General features: G+C 46.2%; 2 protein-coding genes across 4 annotated transcripts; one reads left to right on the forward strand and one right to left on the reverse strand.

The window, feature by feature from the left end:
- Window positions 1–680: 680 nt before the first annotated feature.
- LOC135399211 (uncharacterized) lies at window positions 681–11391 on the reverse strand. Of its 2 annotated transcripts, XM_064630992.1 has the most exons (10): window positions 11257–11391; window positions 11145–11185; window positions 9572–9826; window positions 6036–6063; window positions 4697–4821; window positions 3081–3125; window positions 3003–3014; window positions 2433–2450; window positions 1218–1268; window positions 681–1127 (listed from the first exon to the last, which is right to left on the reverse strand). In XM_064630992.1, exons 1-10 carry the CDS (start codon window positions 11310–11312, stop codon window positions 817–819), a joined length of 942 nt encoding a protein of 313 aa, XP_064487062.1. In that variant the 5' UTR covers window positions 11313–11391; the 3' UTR covers window positions 681–816. The 2 variants fall into 2 exon arrangements, with proteins under 2 accessions (XP_064487062.1, XP_064487063.1); XM_064630993.1 differs by lacking the exon at window positions 2433–2450.
- Window positions 11392–14408: 3017 nt separating this feature from the next.
- Window positions 14409–19859, forward strand: LOC135397647 (uncharacterized). Of its 2 annotated transcripts, none has more exons than XM_064629257.1 (5): window positions 14409–14802; window positions 16351–16458; window positions 17243–17317; window positions 17399–18795; window positions 19203–19859. In XM_064629257.1, exons 1-5 carry the CDS (start codon window positions 14478–14480, stop codon window positions 19818–19820), a joined length of 2523 nt encoding a protein of 840 aa, XP_064485327.1. In that variant the 5' UTR covers window positions 14409–14477; the 3' UTR covers window positions 19821–19859. The 2 variants fall into 2 exon arrangements, with proteins under 2 accessions (XP_064485327.1, XP_064485328.1); XM_064629258.1 differs by having other exon boundaries at window positions 17399–18786.
- The last annotated feature ends 54 nt before the right edge of the window (window positions 19860–19913 follow it).

Genomic DNA, 19913 nt, shown 5'->3' on the forward strand with positions numbered 1-19913 from the left:
TTAGGCTTGTATTTTGTTCGCTTGTTTGTCTGTTTCAACGTCAATATACAGTTACTTTCCATCAAGACGACGAGTGTGTCGCGTGCAATCTCGTGGATGTTACCACACGCTATGTTATCGCGGGCACTACCACTGCTATCAATATCATCAACATGCAAAAATGCAAAATCCAATCCAATCCAAGCGTACCAAGTGATCGTAAAAGCGCGCTTTACCGGAATCTGGGGCAATGCAGAGCGAAGAAGCGGAAAAGCACGAAAAATTAGAGTTCATTTGCAGTCTGTGCGGTTTAAAGGAGCGGTATGACAAACACTGCGAAGAGTTTGGGCGGGGAAAATTCAAGTGAGTCGTTTCGCCTCCACGAAGGAGACAGCCTAGTTGGGTTCTGAGTTTGGCTTCACTCATTGTAATTAGTACTATACAACGAATCGTACAACGCGGCAATATACATGCCTAGATGCATTGTGTGGGACATCTGCACTGCTTTCTCCGCTCTGTAGGTTCCTCGAAAAGGTGTACGTCGTCAAGGACGGGCCCGCAGACTCCGATTTCATAGTATTGGGCGCTAACTGCTCACTTTGTTCTAAGATGGTTTGTCAGAAACCGGTAAGTCACGCACGAGAAATGTTTTCGTGAACGAATATACCGCCCAGAAAGAGGATCGACAGGGCCCGCTTGTTCTGTAACTGTTTCACTATTTATTGTCATTGTTTGTTTCAGGAATGCAGTTTGTTTTACGTCCGGAGGTTCTGTCGTCCATGCTTTCTCACCCACAGTCACGAATTTCCTTCGCAACTGCGGCAAGCGTTTGTAAGCTCATGACAAGCTTTCGTTCGTTCTATTGTTATCATTTGTATCGCTATTCTGCATTGTAAACGTCGTAGCATTTTCTAAAGCGTCGTTTCTTGTGGGTGAGGCTGGCCACCGGGTGCCATTAATTATGGGATATGAGGCTGAAGAGTAGTTTGTCTGTGCTGCTGTACTGGTGGCTGCAGAAGTGCTCGCTGGGACCACAGGTTCCGTCACAACAATCACAACGTCGCCATCGTTCTTGTGAATGAGCTGCTCTGCCACTTCCGAGCCAAGTTCTTTGAAGCCCAAGTCCTCCATCAATGGAATCACGATGTCTGGAGAGTACAAACACGTCTGCATTTGAAGGTCACATTGACACAAACACAGGAACGAAAAAGTACAGCCGGACTGCCGGAATTGTTTACCTAGATTAGGCACACCAGTGTAGTTTTCTAGATCCATCCCTTCAGCAGATCCTTCATGGGGTGGAAAATAAATGACTGGTTAGATTTGAGCAGAATGTGCAGTTTTTAACGAGAACAGAATGATTTGTGCAGGAAAGGAAAGGACTATCAGATAAACTGAAAAGCATAATAAATTCTGCAATGAATGCTGTTCGTCCAATCAAGATGGTAGCCCGATTTTTTTATTTTTTTTGATGGGGGGCACTTTACGTGGGGAAGGAGGATTTTCTCCTTGTTTCCCTCTCCCACGTTCAAGGGCTACGCCCCAGCCTCCAGTTCTTGCATTGCAGGTCTGTAGGCAAGTGATTCTTGCAGCTGATCTGCAATGCTTACAGCATTTGGTGGGAACTATGACACATCCAAGGCATGCCTGGTGGATGTCCCACTGCTAAGGCAATCGCCGAGCATGGCAAAAGACCGCATTAAAAACTCTGAAAATTATCAGTGTGAACGCCGTTTATCTCATGGGAAGAAATTGAGTTTTCTGAATTTAATTCTGAAATTTGTAAAGTCAGTCTCATGTTTGTTCTCTTTTTTTTTTTGCCAGACTACGATGGTAATATAGTAACGCTGCAGTGGTTGAGGCAATTTTCACACGAGACAACCACAACACACGCCTTGCAATGCCCAGGTTGCATACTTCAATTGAATGATGGCAGTTGAAGAATGCTTAGTGAAGGATGAAGATGAAAATTGATCTTCAACTGCCATCATTCAAATGCTGGTACGCGAATTGTCAGCCAAGAAAGTTCTCCATCAAGTTAGTGTAACATGTGTCGGAAGAAAGTGGTGAACCGAAACTTCCGTTTTTTTTTCTCGCTGTTGTTTCAGGGAACTGAATCATAAGCGTGCTACCAGTTCAGTGCTTCTGGTTTTCGTTTTCTTTACGTCCCTAGGGTAATTTATCTAATTTGTCTCACAGGCTGCATTGTTTGAGGGAGCCTTTTTTCTGTTCCAACAATACATTGTGCACATTGAGTCGTATACCCGCCACATGATTTTTGGTAATCTATTGTTGGCTGACAAGAGTCGCTCAGGTTGGGCTCTCTTGCGTTCAAGTGAAACATGTAACATGGTCACATGACAGGGTAGCAATAGTCCCCTTCTCGAGCATGGCTCCAGAAAACAAGGGTGGAGGGGCGCACATTAGGTATGCAAAACACACATATCACTTACGACGAGTTGACGACACACCTGCAAAAGGGGTATCTTCTTCAGTGGATGACGCCACAAGAAATAAAGCGTTTGTACAAGAAAATATTATTATATATATTATTATTGTATATTGTTATATACAGGGTGTTCAAAATTAAGCTTTCACTAGCACTTTTATAGGCGAACAAAAGAAAACTGGTGCTATTTTTCTGTCCCTTGAGTAAGAAACAGGTGCTACATAATTAGCGGCACCTGTTCCTTACACAAGTAGCGTAAAGTTATCATCTGGTTTCCTGTCATCGCTGTGTTTGCGTAGTGCTTGTGAAAGCTTAGGTAATTTTGAATACCCTGTATATATTCTTCGTATACATGTATTATATATTATTTGTATACCTATATCATATCTTATTATTAATATATTTTTTTTTATTGTTTTGTTATGTTTTGTTATTGTTTTTTGTTTGTATTATTTTTAATGTGGTGCTGCATGGGATACGAGAGTGAAAATTTATTCACATTCCAATGGATGCTGCCATGTGTGCAAAAACTTATGAACGCAACTAAACATAGGAGTGGCTTGTACTTGCTTACTGGCATTCGTTCCTGTAATTCAAAGAGTGCAGGAGATGTCATAGCATATGTTTCTGCCACAAGTGATCGTTTCCGTACCGTTTGTCGTAGGTTCCTCTGAAGTAGTAGTAGTAGTTGTTGTACCTGGTAAATAATTGATACCATCCATCATGTAATCACTGTGCATGAATGGTGTTGAAGAAAGGTAACCAGCGGTAAAAAACAGGACAAAAGAAGTAGAAGACACTTTTTTACTGCTGGTTACCTTTCTCCAATAATATGTACCAACATGACCAAACATTCACCCTTCCACGACATGAATGGTGACTGACTGCATTACAGAGTACAACTCATGGCAACTGTGTCCTACGGGTTCCTGTACATTCACATGCTAGCTTGATACACTGGAAGGTGTAGTGTTGTGCAGATACTGCGAATATGGGGACTACTTTTTTGGGCTATATGATTGTGCTCACAAAGAGAACTACAAAGAGTCATATGCTAATTGTCTACCCTGTGCAAGTAATTGCTAGTATTTGTACATGACAGATATAGTAATGTTCATTTATTTATTTTTGCTAAGACAGTGAATAAAAAAGGAAAACACCAGCTTTGTCCTTAGTACATAGTTACATAGCAACTTATCCATTGACAAGCTACAGCACAGTAGTAGTAGGCAATCAGCCAACCAATCAAGGGTTTCTGTGATGGGGCTACTGTAGCGGGTAAAAGAAGACAGTTTTGCAAACCCACTGATGCCTCGTTCAGAGGAAAAACATGCTAATCACATTTCTCTGTTCGCTTTCCACGTGTGGCATAGACAAACGGTTGGACAGCAGAGGTCAATGGGGACATTTCTTTCCATTCATATTTTGTCAATATATTTTATGGGCTCTGCATGGCAGCTGGTGCGGCAGAGGAACAAGCTGTGCCCACCACTAGCAATCAAGGCTGTTTCTATGCTCCTTTTGCAACTCTAAGATGTTAACATCAAGTTCACCGTATTGATGTCCCTTGTTATATGCATATGGTGTGCGCATGTCTCACCTGCTATTTGCATGAGGCCACACTGCTTATTTGGTGTCAGGTTGTGTGTATGTGACTGAAAACCCGGCTTAGGTTGGTTTTCCATCTTTAGTGGTGGCAACGGCCAAAGAGCATCCAAACATCTTCAGATTACAGCCGGGTCTGTTTATAACGATACGTAACAGAACGCGAAACTCGATCGTTATATTAGAGTATCGTTATATATGAACTTCCGTAAAATCGAAAAAACTTTATATCTCGATTTACTGGCCGCTTGCTTACGTGTGCTTCAATATAGGCGATCCAACGGGAACCAGCAGTTTGATCGTAATACTGGGAGTTAGCGTTACATCAAAGATCGTAATAAACGGACCTGCCTGTTACTCGCGGGATTCCTACCATGGAAGAATCTGTCGATTTAACGTACATTTTACAGCGTTCTACGCGTGTAGGGACCCGATCTTCAAATCTGACATAGCAAGTGTTAACGTTATATTTAAAGTTCGCGCGCTCCAAAGCCGCTTCATGCGTTTTTATGCCGTTACACGTTTTACGCGCGTTACGAGATAACGACAAGTTGAAGACTGAAGTAAAAGATGAAGAATGAGTAATAGGGCTGTTTATTACTCATATTCAGTAAATTTATTCAGTCACCTCACCGAGAGTGAGGAACTGTTGATAGGACTTACCGACACTTGAGAGAACCAGATAGAAAACGATTCCGATGGCTATGGAAAGCGGAATAGCAGCCAGCAGACAGAAAAACGCGGGAGAAAATGGGGAAGCACCGGCTCCTTGTTCCATTGCCGCCGTTCTGCAAAGGGTTAACGATCTGACCCGTAATGAAGAGCACTAGAGAGAGCAGAGCGTCGAACCGCGAAACGTTATTTTTTCGGTTTGTTTCGGGTTCGGCCATAAAGGTTCGGTTCCGGTTCAGCTCCGGATTTCACATATATCGGTTCGATTAACTGGTTCAGAGGCTGTAAACCCGTTCGAGGTCCCAGCATGCTACAAAATTATAGGTAGCCACTGAAAAGGATACAAGATCTCGTAGTTACGTTTTTTATGCATTTATTTCCGACCAACAGGACCCACTTTTCCTCCTTTCCCCAAGCAACGCGCCGCCAGTCTAGGCAGGCAGGCAGGCCGCTCGAATCCCCACGTCAGACCCCACCACACACCAACCCGAACCGAACCGGTAACCGAAGTTTTTATATCGGTTTGGTTCCGGTTCAGCTCCAAGATGGCTCTAGTAACTACGGTTCAGATGCGGTTCAGTTCCAGCTAAAAATTACGGTTAATTTCGGTTCGGTTCGACGCTCTGCTAGAGAGGGTTCTTTTGCAGGGACTTTACGGGATTTTCATCTCACAGCGATGTTGGAATGGATCGAAATCCTCGTTGCAAAATACACTACTGTATATAAATGTTATACAGTGAACTCTCGTTAGTATGACTCCCGATAATCTGACATACGCGCTTTACGACCATACTCCTGGGGAATAATGCAGTGAAACCTCTGCAAATTTCCCCGTTAATATGACAATTCCGCATTATGACAAAAAAATTCGGGAACAACCATGGTCATAATAACGAGGGTTCACTGTATACGACTATAAAATGCACAGTCGCGCGCAGGAAACAGGCAACGGCGAAGTTAGACTAAAATGCAAATGCAATTGCAAACACCGCAAACTAAACTAAAATGCAAACACCGCACTTTGGCTAACCTAGTAATAAACTGATCAACGTACTGCTCCGTACGTATTTTGTTCGCTGAAACGACTTGGACAGGCATCGAAAACCCGTGAATTTGAGTGGTTAAATAGCGATGTCGGCACAGATAGGCTACCGACGGTGACGCGTGATGCGCGTGATGCGCTCATAGCTTTTAATGAAAAATCCAAGGGGGAGAGAGAGAAAGACACCTGTATATGGTAGCGCATGATCGTGTTCTAACAGATGCCATCGAGTGCCGTGAACGCACGGGGCTACACATATCTGGTACCTGATCTGGTTTCGTTGCTCACCCTGTGTCTGGTGGTATTGGTGATTGTCCTGAAAATAAACATATAAATAAATAATGTAGGGTTAATCGTTAACAGAATATACGGGATCTTCCTCAAGATAAACTACGGCATATTGATTCTGCTCCGTAAAAAAAGTACGGCTCGGCAAACGTCGGAAAACTTACGTCAATGACGAATGGTGCGCACAAAAATCGTTTGAGAAATTGTGACTTTCATATTCGTTTCACTTAATTATGAAAAATTAGGGATAAAATCTCTCTTTCCTATACAACAGCAGCGTATCTTACGACTCAAAATTTTAAAAGAACGGCAAAATAATGATTGTAACAAAATTGACGACTGCTACACGAATCACACAAGATTATACGTGAAGGCACAACCGGAAGTTGTCTAGGGTTCCCAGCGTCAGCGGCTACATGTGGCGCCACGCCGTGTCACTCGTTTCAGTTAAACCCTTTTACTGTTTACAAATAGTGAAAGGGTTTAACTCAAATGAGTAATGTAACTAAATTTAACTCATGTAATCTCTGACTCTGGGAATCCTAGACAACTTCCGGTTGTGCCTTCTGTTTGCAAACAGTGAAAGGGTGTCGGAGCATTGAATTGAACGTCAACGGGGCGGCGATGCTTTAATTTCCACGATTTATTTATTGACTGAGAACAGTCGAACCAATTCCTACGATCGTTCTTGAGTTTGCTGACCAAGAGCGAAGGATAATTTATTTTTGTTTTACATCAAACCTCGTACTTTATCTTGGGATTATTTAATATCCCCGTTGCACGGGTATCCCTGTCACACTGCCCGTGTAACACGGGTGTTACTCACTCGATCGTGCTTTACTAAGCTTTATACACTCTTAAAATAGAACTTCACCACAAAATACGCTGAAGGCCAACAGCGTCCTCAACCAATCAAAGGAGAGGACGACGTCATTCAGGATGATTGGCCAGGAGGGGATGCCACGATGTTTCACCGTTAAGAATCCACAGTTTAAAATCCCCGATGTTCAAAATCCCAGATTTCTAAAAGCTTCAAAAAGAAGAGTGGTGCAATGATAGTGTTGAATAATACATATTATGTACTTACAAACATTGCGGTATTATGGGATTTTGACGTCGGTAGAAGTCATTTGTGAGTTTTAGTATAACGTACTTCGTCGCCTTTGCGTACGGTATTGTACTAGAACTCACGATATGAAAACACAACACAGCAGACGAAGGCATCACAACAATACAATTGCATACTCTCAACTAACATGTTTTAAAAAACGTCCTGTCATTAAAAACCTGTTAGTTGAGAGAGGGCAGTCGTATTGTTATGATCCTTTGTTTCTTCGTCTGCTGCTGCGTTGCGTTTTCATACCATCATATACCAACTGCCCCACTTCAGAACCTTAGCTAACCCTTTCGGCCCTGGCGTCGTCAAAATCGCACAGGTCAGAAAAAGTGCTCGCGCGGCCCGGAAACAAAGCCGAAATCACTGGAACCAACAGAGGAGGAGGAGGAGGAGTGTCGTTGGGAGGAACCCGAGAGGGTTGCCTGCCTGGTTAGGCGGGAAGGGAAAGGTGGTGGAGAGGAGAGAGAAAGGGTGACGTGGAAGACCGAGCGGAATCCGCTCGGGGGGAGGATAGCTGCATCCATGGGCCGACTTCAGGGGAACTGTGCTGGCATACGCCTATTACACATCAGAGGGAAACCCAGGAAAAACCTCAGACGGCACAGCCGGCCTGCGGATTCGAACCGCGGACCTCCCAATGGTTGGTTAGAACCAACATAGAACTGTATGTTGGGCATCCCACGCGTCGACGGCATGAATTTTCTTTCATTAGTCGCGTGCCGAGGCGAAGACGAATAGCTAAAAATGGCGGAGGTGGGCCGGTGGTCATGAACGCGGAATGAGTGAACATTTTATTGCCGCTTTCTCTACAGGGTAACGGCATTTTTTTTCGATGGCAAAGGGAACGCGTAGTGAACCATCGTGGTAATGACAAGAAATGTGCTTGGGATTCTGGATAAACCACATCACCTTGCTGACTCTTTTGGGAAGAATACGTTACTCCATGTCGGTGGAGCACGCCTGACAAATGCTATGCAAGACCTATATTACTATATATTATATTATTATATTATATGAATATAAATGCAGCATAGAAAGCGCGATAAAAATCCTCATCGTTGTATAAGTAAACCCTACGAAACTTTTTGGTTTCGTACCAATGTCCTCAAATATGTATCACGTGAAGACGATTTAGACTTCATGTTCATGCTGCTTGTATTCGAATACTATCGTCATAAAACGCGTGTTCAGTCAGTCCTACCATTCACTAGACTCGCAGCCTTCGTCTCCCCATATGCCCCCGCAGTCAACAACCATTGAGCCCTGGTGTCCTGTTTTGACGACACGTAGCCATTTCACGAAATAACCATGAACTGAATATATATTTTTTAAATGTAAGCATACTATATGGGTGCACAGCAACAACAAAAAGTAAATTTTAACAAATCTGGCTCCCTATTGTCGTGAATAAAAGCCAGGTCTTACAGCAACAGCTGTTAAGGGCTCAATTTCGTGAAGATCCTGTTCCGTACGCCGCATCGCCGAAAACACGGAGATTAAGTGAAGAAACGAGATATTTTACAGCGACAGCTGTTATCTCGTTGATCACTTGCAACCTCGATGAATCACGGGATGATAAAGGGAGCCACCGCCATCCTAAAGCACATCGACTTTGACTTTGAAGAGGGTCTACTATTTAGTGACTCTAGGTCTACCCATGCACGTGTGGCTTCACTTCGAAGTAGATGCCTCTGTCGCTGTCTTTGATTTAATTCCACTGTAACTTGAATCATATTTGCCAGTTTTTGGCTTGGCATGGCGGCCACATCAGAGCAGCAGAAGTGGTTAGAATTTGGTTAGGTTGGACCATGACCTACTAGATTATAACGACCGTGTCATAATCGGCAACTCGTATGAGCAGCCCGTCCGCACGATTCGCTAGGCGCGCTACTCATCGCGAGACCTACATCATGATTGGACAATGGAAATTTGAATTTTGAACGCGCAGAAGCGAGCGTGCGACTACCGTAGCAGACGACAGCAATAGCTCCTATGAAAACGCGTAGAATGATGATAATCAACTTTAGAATGAAACATCTTCCGTGGGATATCCACTACTTGTACAGAAATGCCAAGGTAAGCTGAAGTACAAAGTACATATATTGTACAAGTTGAGGAAGCGATAACTGGGCCGATGAGTAGCGCCACCGCTAGCCTCCAAACGCGGCGCTGGGAAGGGGTGTCTATGACATGGTCGTTATAATGTAATCGGTCGTGTTTTAGATTTTTTCTTTTTCGACAGTTCAGGGGGCTCGCCTCAGCTGGGCACGCACGCAACGCTATACGCTAGGCTAGTGCCTTTTGGGGGTTTTGAACATACGGGATTTTAAATGGTGGCATTTCGGGATACCCCCGGCCAGGAACGTCTTCAGTTCTGTTTCAAGAGTTTATAGAAGAAACCATAATGTAGGTGTCGTACCGGATCCAACCAGGGGTGAGACCGAGGGCAAGCCACTGGCGACCTGCGGACTACCTGGCTGCAGTCCGTCGGCTAATTGTCCGTCGTGCTCCGGTTGGTTGGCATCCCCCTCAATGGTTCCATCATTGTTATCACCACCATCGGGTGCCATGGTCGTAGCCATAGTTGTTCCCGCGATGGTACTGCCCAGCACGGTAGTTGCCATATTAGTGACTCCAGTGGTGCCGCCTATAGTTGTAGTCCCGGACGAACCGGCTTTGCGCCATAAAAACAACGAAGTCATTCATCACCATCACACCATCATCATCTAACGAACCTCAACCGCTTTGCACATTGTTGCCAAGCACGTTTAAATGCTGTGCGTTTATTTGGCCATCGCTGGAGGTAAATTTTCGTTCACGTGACCGTTTCAGGCTATACGGACGGATCTACGCGTTGGTTGGACTGCTTTATGCCGTAACGTAACCTATAAGGGCCCGATCTTCAACTTGTCATTACAGTGTTTTAGTGTACCGTGCGCTATCGTCTTTGCGTACGTAAGGGATAGCGTTGGTGGTTCTGCGCACGCGCAAACCATAAAGAGCTTCGCGCAGTGCGCAGTACCACCACGCCATCCCTTACGTACGCAAAGGCGATATCGTACGATGCACTAAAACTAACTATTATCCCGTAACCGGGGTTAAATGCATCACTTCGCCCGTGATTCGCCACGAGCTCTTGCGCGAGGGCCAATCCCAGTGCTCCGCCGCATGACGTCATAGGGGCGGATCCATCAGATCCTCGGTTTTTTTTTTTTGGGGGGGGGGGGGGGGTTCTTTGTCGAAGCGCGTAGTGGGGGAGGGTACGGAGGGAAATTCAATGTATAAAACTCACGTTTTGGGGGGATCGCCCCCGCCAACCTTAAGAATAACGATGACGCTTGCTACGTGAGAGTTCAGGATCGGGGCCCTAATGTATAGATAATCCAACGCTTTCCCACTTTTCAGAAGATGCCGGCCTCCACGTCCGTTAGGCTTAGTGCGGTGAGCCATAGGCTTAGCAAAAGTCGTATCTCCGCTGCAGCAGAAATGCTTCGTATGGTGTTATGCAAATGTGTATGAGATAGATTGGGTGCAGTTTTGTATAGGAACCATTGCACTGGGTTCTCAGGACTAGCGAAAGCGTTCAGGAGCTCACTAAACCGTCCACAAGGTGTTGAAAGTATGCGTCCTATGTTTGTGGTGTTATCCTGACTGTCCTGGTTTCTAGTGCTTTTAGTAGAATGCAAATTTAGAAACGCTTTTGATGTTATAAAAACTGTGATCCGGAGGCTCTTCTTATATGCGCATTTGTATAACACCATATGAAGCACTTCTGTTGCAGCAAAGAGAAAGCCTTGCTAGACCTAACAGATGTGGGAGGGTCGATAAAAACAAGCGCAGTGGTCCTTTTCACGGAACTGCATCCAAGAGATTGCGGACCACATAATTTCATAATTCCATTTTTCGATTTGGTATGTGACCCCCCTTTCACTTCCCCAATATTTAAACCCAACGGTTCCTGCACGGAGCTATACGCCAGCAGTTGTCCTCACCTCTCGTTTCCTCTGGTTCAGGCGGAGCCGGTGAGGGCGTCCTGTGTACATGGCAGGGAGCATCATTGAAATTCTCTTGGCGGAATGTCAACGCATCGTTGGACGAACTTACCGAGGATGCTCTGGCGGGGGCGCCGCCACAGCGGGTGATACACTAGACGGCTTCATCCCGCGGGACGTCGGAACGCTAGCTGCTTTCGTTGTACGACCTCAGATCGACTCAGTGCCGTACGAATGTGTCGTGCGATCCTTCTTCATCTTCTTCACGCGCGCTTAACGAAATCCTTCTTATTCTTTCCACGGAGATTGGCCATTAGCCACAAGCACGGGGCACGAGGGACTGGATGGACGTCCCCTCTTTCACACATTCCATGACATGCTGCCCATTCACCATCACCACCACCATCAGCAGGGCAGAGTAGGGTATCGACGTGCGAAAATGAAATAGACCTATACCGGAGAAACGTCATCATGACGTTGGTGAACAGACTGAAACCGAAACAAATCGGAAGGAGAGGGCTGGGTTCCATGAATGGGCACTTGCTCGCTGCCTACTATTGAAAGCAAAGTAGGACCGAAGGTCGCGTCCCTTTCAGGGACTATCGTAATCCCCTCAAGATCGTGGCTTTTCGGGCACGATCTTGTTCGCCCCTAGCTTTCAGCGTAGTTCAAGTCTACCAAATTGGTGGCGCTGTCGAACACTACGACGTCAGTTGTTTACAAACAGGGAGACGTCTATATTGCCGCCCAAAACAACGTCCACTACACGCGATAAGTGGGAGGAAACGTTCGGGTCCGCCGCGATAATTTTTTTGTGGCACGAAAATTATGATCAGTTAGTGGTCATTCTACGGGGGTCTTTGACACCTCGGTACACTTCGTGTGGTCTCTTGCATAGAAGAAGCTCTTCTACGTATTTTTTTTATTTTTATTTTTTTTGCAATGGGAGCGATTTCGTCGACAGTGTCCCGTCCCGTCCGTTACACTGCCGCATCTTCACTCCAATACAGCCTCCTGGGAAATGTGATGGTCGTGTTACTGCGGCTCGACCCTTCACTCGCACGCACTTTGCTTTTAAAGATTCCCATTCCCTCTGCAGCTAGGGAATCCCCAGCGATAGTAACACCACGATGACGTAAACCAGGCACACGAATGGGTGCGCAGCGCAGGCGATTGTCTCCGAGCTCGTCACCTTGGCGTTCGCGTCGCAATATACTAAGTGAAAAGACCTCAGTAAATACGCCGTCTTTCGCTTACCGGGGTGGGTTCCGACGTGACCATGTTGCGTGGAACACGGTGCTAGGCTCCTGGCTGTACGAACACGTCCGACGTGATCCAGAAACAACATTCCTGAAGCCGAATCACAGAGCAGACGCCGTCCTCTGGTATTCCGGCTCGCCCGCCCTTCTGTCGGTCGGTCGGTCGGTCGGTCGCCAACGCGACCAAGGTCCCACCAGACGATCCCTGATTGGTCGGTCCGCGCGTAAGGGCGCTCACTGATTGGCCTTGTCCGGGTGACGTTCTCAGAGAGGGAATCTTGGAATACTCTCAATATGCGGTGTAAACTGGCACTATACAGGGTGTCCCAGAAAACATGTCATTGCATTATAATATAAAAAAAAACTACACCACCTAGAATCATGCGGTCAACGGCATTTGTTCTTACTATGTTTTTGCCACCTCCTGATGTGAATGTCGTGTAACTTAAGTTTAATTATGTAAAATTTTGCGAACTGAAGTCGGAAATTTGCCAAGTAAAGGTCACTTTTTTACCCCACCAATGCGAATAGCGTGTCTAATTTACTCAAATTAATGATAATTGACAGGTATATTCAGGGGCTATCTCATCAGAAAAAATAGCCGAACACCGTGCTCTACGGAGCTAGAGCGCGGCAAATTTTTCATCGCAGTCCTTGTCAGTCCGACGAAAAGAGGTTGGAAACCCAGCCCACACCTGCAACACAGAAAGAGATAACACAGGTATGGCTTGTCGCGTCCGATTTTCGCTGGGATCGCACTTTCCCCCTCCCAATTTCAGAAACTGTCACTGTTTCTACTATCACTCTGTGGGCTGGTGTTGGAACCTCCTTTCGTCGGACTGAGATCGATTGTGCTGAAAAAGTCGTCGTGTGTTATGGTTCGGTGCTACGAAAAGCATGATGTTCGGCTATTTTTTCCGATGGGATAGCTCGTGAATATCACTGTCAATTATCATTAATTTGAGTTAATTCGGCACGCTCTTCATATTGGTGGAGTAAAAAAGTGACCTTTACTTGGCAAAGTTTCGAGTTCAGTTCGCAAATATTTACATAACTAAACTTACGATACATGACATTCACATCAGGAGTTGGCAAAAACCTAGTAAGAACAAATGTCGTTGACCGCATGATTCTACGTCGCGTAGTTTTTTTATTATAATTCAATGACACGTTTTCTGGGGCACCCTGTATAGTTTCGGAATCAACCGGGACGGATGCGATATGTCCCTTCCAGGTGGCGTGACAGGCGCTCTCTGCGCTCTTTCGCTTTCTTCAACTATAGGTGTTTCATTTCCGCCTGTGAATCTCGGCATCAGCTGCAACCGGTGCCCCTCCTGTGGTAATGATACTAGACATGGTAATGATACTTCAAAATGAAGCTTACTTCATCTAGCACAATGAAGCACTTTCTGCATTGGTATTCCCTGGTTGAATCGCATAGCCGTTTGTAGAATTCTCGAGTTAGATACACGGAGGAGACAAAGAAATAAAGAAAAATGGGGTGGCTCTTTCCCCTTTGTAGATGTTCACAGAAAAGAAACCCCACTAGGTTGGCTTTGCCATTTTCGGAGTTCAATTGAGAACATTCAATTTCTCGCAAAATAAATTTGATAAAAGTGCGCTCATGGCAATATCTCCCCCGAGATAATTAGCGTTGACCCCTTTGTCTTCAGACAAGTATATAGATTTTCAAAAACGATTTTTTTTTTTCATGTTTGGTGAAACACCCTGTATATGAGTGTCGTACCCCATACACTACCGGACACCAACATCACTCGAAATGAAAATTCCTGGTGCCCATTTGCAGAAAAAAAAAAAACACGTTTAAGAAAGGAAAATGTATGGGTAGGAGCAGGACAGTCACTGCTAAACACTATTTGGAAGTGTCAGCGTCTGTGAGAAGTAAAGCCGTGCGAGGTGCCGGCCGTGGAGAGTGGCCGACGAGTATAAGAAACAACAACGAAGTTGCACCAGCATTGTGCTCGTGCCATTCGTAACACTGTCATTCCGAAGCCCAGCTGGAAACTGAGCATTACAAGGTTCCGTGACTGAGCTGCTGCACTGCTCTGTGGGGATGAAGAACGAGGATGATAAGGCGAAGACTAAAGGGAAGCAGATTCACAAGAGGAAGAAAAGCTCACTGAAGGAACCACACATCCCTGAAAAGGGTGCGGCAACACCAGCCCCTTTAGAGGCGCCATTATCTGAAAGCACCGCTCGGGGCCTGCCCGCTAACTTGACTGGACCATTGGCTGTCACGGGTGACACACACCGCTCTCCCAAGGAAGGCGCGCACAGCATATCACCTATTGCGGCTGCAGGGTCGTCGCCGACGGCTCCAGCGCTGTCGTCTCCACTGTCTCCTGATAGTCCTGGTAGTGTTTCGCCGAAGGCGGACGGTGAGGCTGTTCATTTCTGAAACTAACCCACAGAGGGGAGCTGAAGTTCGAAGGATTAGTACGCTAAGAACTTTCTATACACTGCAAGATGGCTATATAGGACGACGCGTGATGCACGCAGTGCAGAATTACTTGAAATGTGTTAGTGCTCACTCTGCCGAAAGACTGATAGTCTTTCGCTGCGGAAATTAGATATAGACAAATTTCGGGGTTATAGGGCTGTGTAACAATCCTGCGGCAGAAAGGACTTAAGACGATAAGGTACAGACAAAAGTTTTAGGGAACACACACCAACGCATTCCTCCCTCAGAGTGACACACTAGCAGCGTGTGGTGCCGTACGGACTTGCGAACAGATGACGGGTTACCTATAGGTTACCTATTCGCTGTCAGCCTGTCAAGGAATGCGCCGGAGGGTGTCCCGTAAACTTTTGTCCAGCACTGTACCAGTGATACGGTGATGTCATTGTTGCCAGATGATGTGTCTGAATATATGGACGTTCAATGCACCTGACGAAATGAGATCTGCTTTTGAAAGGCAGATGAGAGTTGTTAGGAGAGAGGAGAGTTGGATCTCCGAGGGCCGCCTGTGGTGTAAAATAGAACAACACCAACTTTATTGCGAGATGATGAATGGGGAGTTTCATCACCAGTTATGCGAACTATCACTATCATCCAAACTGTATGCCAGAAATAGACGTGTCTTGGGTGTGGATGTCTGGAATAGAGCTTTAAACTTTGGAAGAAATACTGGAATGTGAGGGAATGAACAGCAACCCAAAGGACACAGAGACGAAGAACGCAACACGAATACTGCGAATTTTCGTCTCACTTTGCCATTCTGGCGCACATAATACGGACCCAAAAAGGAAGTACACGGGACAATGATACCGTTACTACCCAATGTCCGTTAGTACACGGACAATGTCCGTATATTTCTCGGACGTCCGGAGGACAGTGGTGTGTTTGGGTGATTGTTTTGGCGTACAAGCTCGATGCCACAGTGCGGACAGGTCGTTGTATTGGATACCAAATCCCGAGAGTATATGCAAGATACCGTTGTTCGAGTGTCCGTGACGGTGGGGATAATGGCGGGACATATTTTGACCGGAATTCTCCGTTGTGGAAAAAGTAAATTTTGTAGCTAAATTTAAAAATTTTGCATATTCATGGAAATTTTGCTTCGTAAAATAGTGGAATAGGCCTCTACTCGAGAAACGTCATCATGACGTTGGTAGACAGACTGAAACTGAAACAAATCGGAAGGAGAGGGCTGGGTTCCACGAATGGGTGTTCCCTGTCTCCTATTGAAAGAAAAGTAGGACCGAAGGTCGCGTCCCTCCAGAAACCATCGTAATCCTCTCAAGACCGTGGCTTTCGGGCCGTCCTTGTTCGACCCCTAGCTTCGAGTGTAGTTCAACTCTACCAAATTGGTGGCGCTGTCGAACACTATGACTTAATTTGTTTGCAAACAGGGAGATGTCTATTGCATGTAGAAACCGGGCGCATGTTGTATTTCTGCGTTTTTAATGATTCTGTCCTACTATAGAAGCCGCGGGCACAACACCTGCTGCGGTTGGGGACGTAGAGTCGTCGTCGTTTTCAGCGCTGTCGTCTCCAGTGCTTCGTCCTGCTAGCGCTTCGCAGAAGTCAGACGGTGAGACTGTTCATTCCCACTAAAAGGGAGCCTTATCTAAAATGTGCAAGTAGGGGATGTCCATCGCAAAGGAAGGGGAGCTGAAGTTGAAGGATTGGTCCCCTAACAACTTTCTGTAGAAGATGGCGAAATACCACGACAGTGCTATACACGCAGTGCAAAATAACTCTGAACGAAATTCGCTTAAGGCGGACTCATGCGATCTAGCTAACGTTCGCTTCCGGAGAGAGTTGGCTGCATTGTCGCAAAATTGTTTTCTTCGCTTTGCTTTCCTCGCGCGCTTTATGGAAGTAATGTAATCGGCGCGAGCCTACAGAACGTGCTAGTGAACGACAAAACAATTATTTTTATTCGCAGGGATCTGGAAAACTGCAGGAAGCTTGTCGAATTCGTGGATTGCAATCAACTCCTGGATTGTTACTGTCGGGAATGAAATCATTTCGGCCCAAAATATCGCGGGCGGGCGTGCCGAGACAAGCTATTTTGTTGCATATCCCATAGACTCCCATGTATTGAAAAACTTTAATTCACCAAAAACCAGATCGCTTCAGGCCTTCAAAGATATGTCGTTCCCTAGATAAATTAGAAGGGTACACGCCTGTACCTGTTCCGTGTAGAAATTTAGCGAGGTTTATGAGAACCATGCGAACAAAAATCCCCCATAGACTTTCTTAAAGAGCGAGTCCGCCTTAATTAGGAGACTGATAGCCTTCCTCTGCCAGTGCGCTCGTGACAGCGAGAGCGTGGCACACTTGGCTAACTGTAAATGTTATATATTTCGTAGAAAAAGGCATCGGCAATGCAGCCCCACCGATGGATCCACCGACTGAAGGACAAAGAAGAAAATCATCTGTTAGATGTAAGCTTAGCTTTGCTGTTACATCACAAGGAAAGTAGTAGGTACTGTTCTATAAGCTTCGCAATGTTCATTGTGTTCCAGTTGGCCCTGCTATTATCCGCGAAATAACCGAGATGCACCTGACGACGAAGATTGAGGAAAACATGAGAGGTCACGCTTTACCTTTCGCCATCGCCATCTCTTTTGCGGTCATCGTATGCGGGGTGATGGTGTTCCTTATAGTACTTTTTCCGGGCAGAGACAGAGATTTCGAACCATGTGTCTCTCACGTGTGCCGTAGTGCTCTCAACTACCTGGACAGTGTGTCCAACAAGGACGTCAACCCGTGCGACGACTTCTACACCAACGTCTGCTTCAAGTGGACTAGGAGCAGCTCGACCTTCCTGGAAGACGTCGTCGACCAGTTCTACAACAGCTTCCACACGTCGATGATGCTGGAAGGCTCGGAGCTGCCCAGTCGCTACGGTGAGCACATAATGAAGTCTACCTACCGAGCGTGCTACCACTTCGTGACCAAGCAGGGGGACTCGATGCGGCGGATTTTGAAACTCGTGGAATTTGATAGGAACAAGATGTCTGACATGAAGCAACTTCTGATTTGGCTGGCGAAGCTCTCGCTCGAGAAGGGGCTCGAGTCAATATTTAGGTTCACCGTCGCAAAGTGGGAGACGAAAGCCGTTTTCTGGCACCTCATCCGCGGCAGGTCGTTAATGCAAAGATTCGGAGAGAATTCCGCGGACGGAAACTTTGCGTTGTACATCAGCGAACTTACCCGCAGCATGAACATTTCGTCGGAACTGGTGGATGAGATCGTTAAACTGGACTATGAAATATACAATGGCACGATGGAGGACGAAGATGAGCAGCCTGTCGGACGTCCTGTGAGTGAGCTCGCCAGATTAAGCAGCCACGTGTCTCTAAAAGACTGGCTGCAGACGCTGAACGCTGTGCAGCGGACGTCCGCTCTGAATAGCAATGGGATGTTTCTCGCCACGGGCTTCGATGCCACGGTTAAAGCCATTGATGCCATTGCTACTGGCAGGGAAGTTGTTCGTGCTCCTTACATCTACATCCAGGTGGCAGCTGAACTTTTGCGGTTTGACTACCAGCGACGATTCAAGAATTACACCGGCGTGCCGATGTTCTGTCTAGGAGCGAGCATGAAGCTGCTTACACATACGTGGTCTTTCTTGGTGACTCGCTTTGTGACCCAACCACGTAAGGACAGAGAGATGAAAGATGTCTTCAACAGTGTCCTGGACGTGAGCATCGAACGAAATCGCACGGCGTGGCTGGACCGCAAGACCAGGGACCATATTACCGCGGTACTAGAAGACGTTGCCGTCATGAACTTTTCGGTGGTCGAAGCTGAGATGAATGGCGTAGACTATTCGAATCGGGGCATGTCCGCAGACTTTCTCGCAGCTTACCTGCAGCTTCTAGAACACGAGGCCTCCCTTCTTATAGAGGTAAGCCAGGTACGTGTTCACGTGATTTCGGCGTACCACACGCTAGCACGGGAAACGAGATGGGAATAACAAGGTGGAATAGCTGTATCAAACTGTGTTTGTATGATGTAATATTTCATAGGACAGGGAAGAATGACATTACATCGCGTAGCACTCTCCCAGCCATCCACCATCATCTCGAACGGCATCGTGATTTGTTGAAGGCGGCAGGCGTACGCCTTTTTGTGACGCTCATTGCAGTTACGTTTAAGGGCATACGCCCCGTGCGATGGCATTCTGTAAAATGTGTGAAGTGCATGTTATGTAGTGAAGTTTTCTTTTAAGGGTATAAAACGCTTTCTATTAAATTCTACCAATACTAACGTATTACATTTACCGGCCACACCATGCACTTTTGAAATTTTTCATTGCTGCAGGTTCCCCTGCGTCGTGACGTCGAAATAATAAATGAAATCCAGTACAACGGGATAATTCGTTACGTGGGAAAGAGCCCTGTGATCGTGGTTCCAACAGCGTCCACGAGTGCACCCCTCCTTTACGGGGGAACGATCCCTCACTACTTCAATTTTGGAACGGTCGGAACTCTACTCGCAAAAGAGCTGTCGAGGAAGATACGACCTTTTAGCAATGGAAGGGCGAGTCCACTATGGAGTCCCGGGGGGATAACCGCTGTCAAGCCGACGCTGCGTTGTCTGCAAAAACAGGTGGGCATTAATGGCACGCGATCGGACGATTACGAAGGCTTGTTTGAATGGAGTCGAAGCGTCTGGGTCGCGTACGACGCAATGCTGAGGGACATTCAGAAGAGGATCGAAGGGGTGCAGAACGTCCACTTGCACCTTGAAGAAGCCAAGAAAACCTTCTTCAGGAGGTTCTGCTTGGTTTCCTGCGGGAAGGATAGCCGGAGCTCATCAGGTCTCGACTCGAACGTCAGGTGCAACATGCCGCTGCAGAACATGCCTGAATTTGCGACGACATTTGGATGTGTTAGAGGGGATTACATGGCCCCTGCGACGAGATGCTATGTGTTATAGACACCGATATATGATAATACTAATTTATGGCTCAGGATGTCCCTGCTGTGTTCTTTATGATGTGCAAGAAAGGTCGCTATGCAAATGGCGACC

The sequence above is a fragment of the Ornithodoros turicata genome, chromosome 6 (assembly GCF_037126465.1).
Source record: "Ornithodoros turicata isolate Travis chromosome 6, ASM3712646v1, whole genome shotgun sequence".
NCBI classification, from domain to species: Eukaryota; Metazoa; Arthropoda; class Arachnida; order Ixodida; family Argasidae; genus Ornithodoros; species Ornithodoros turicata.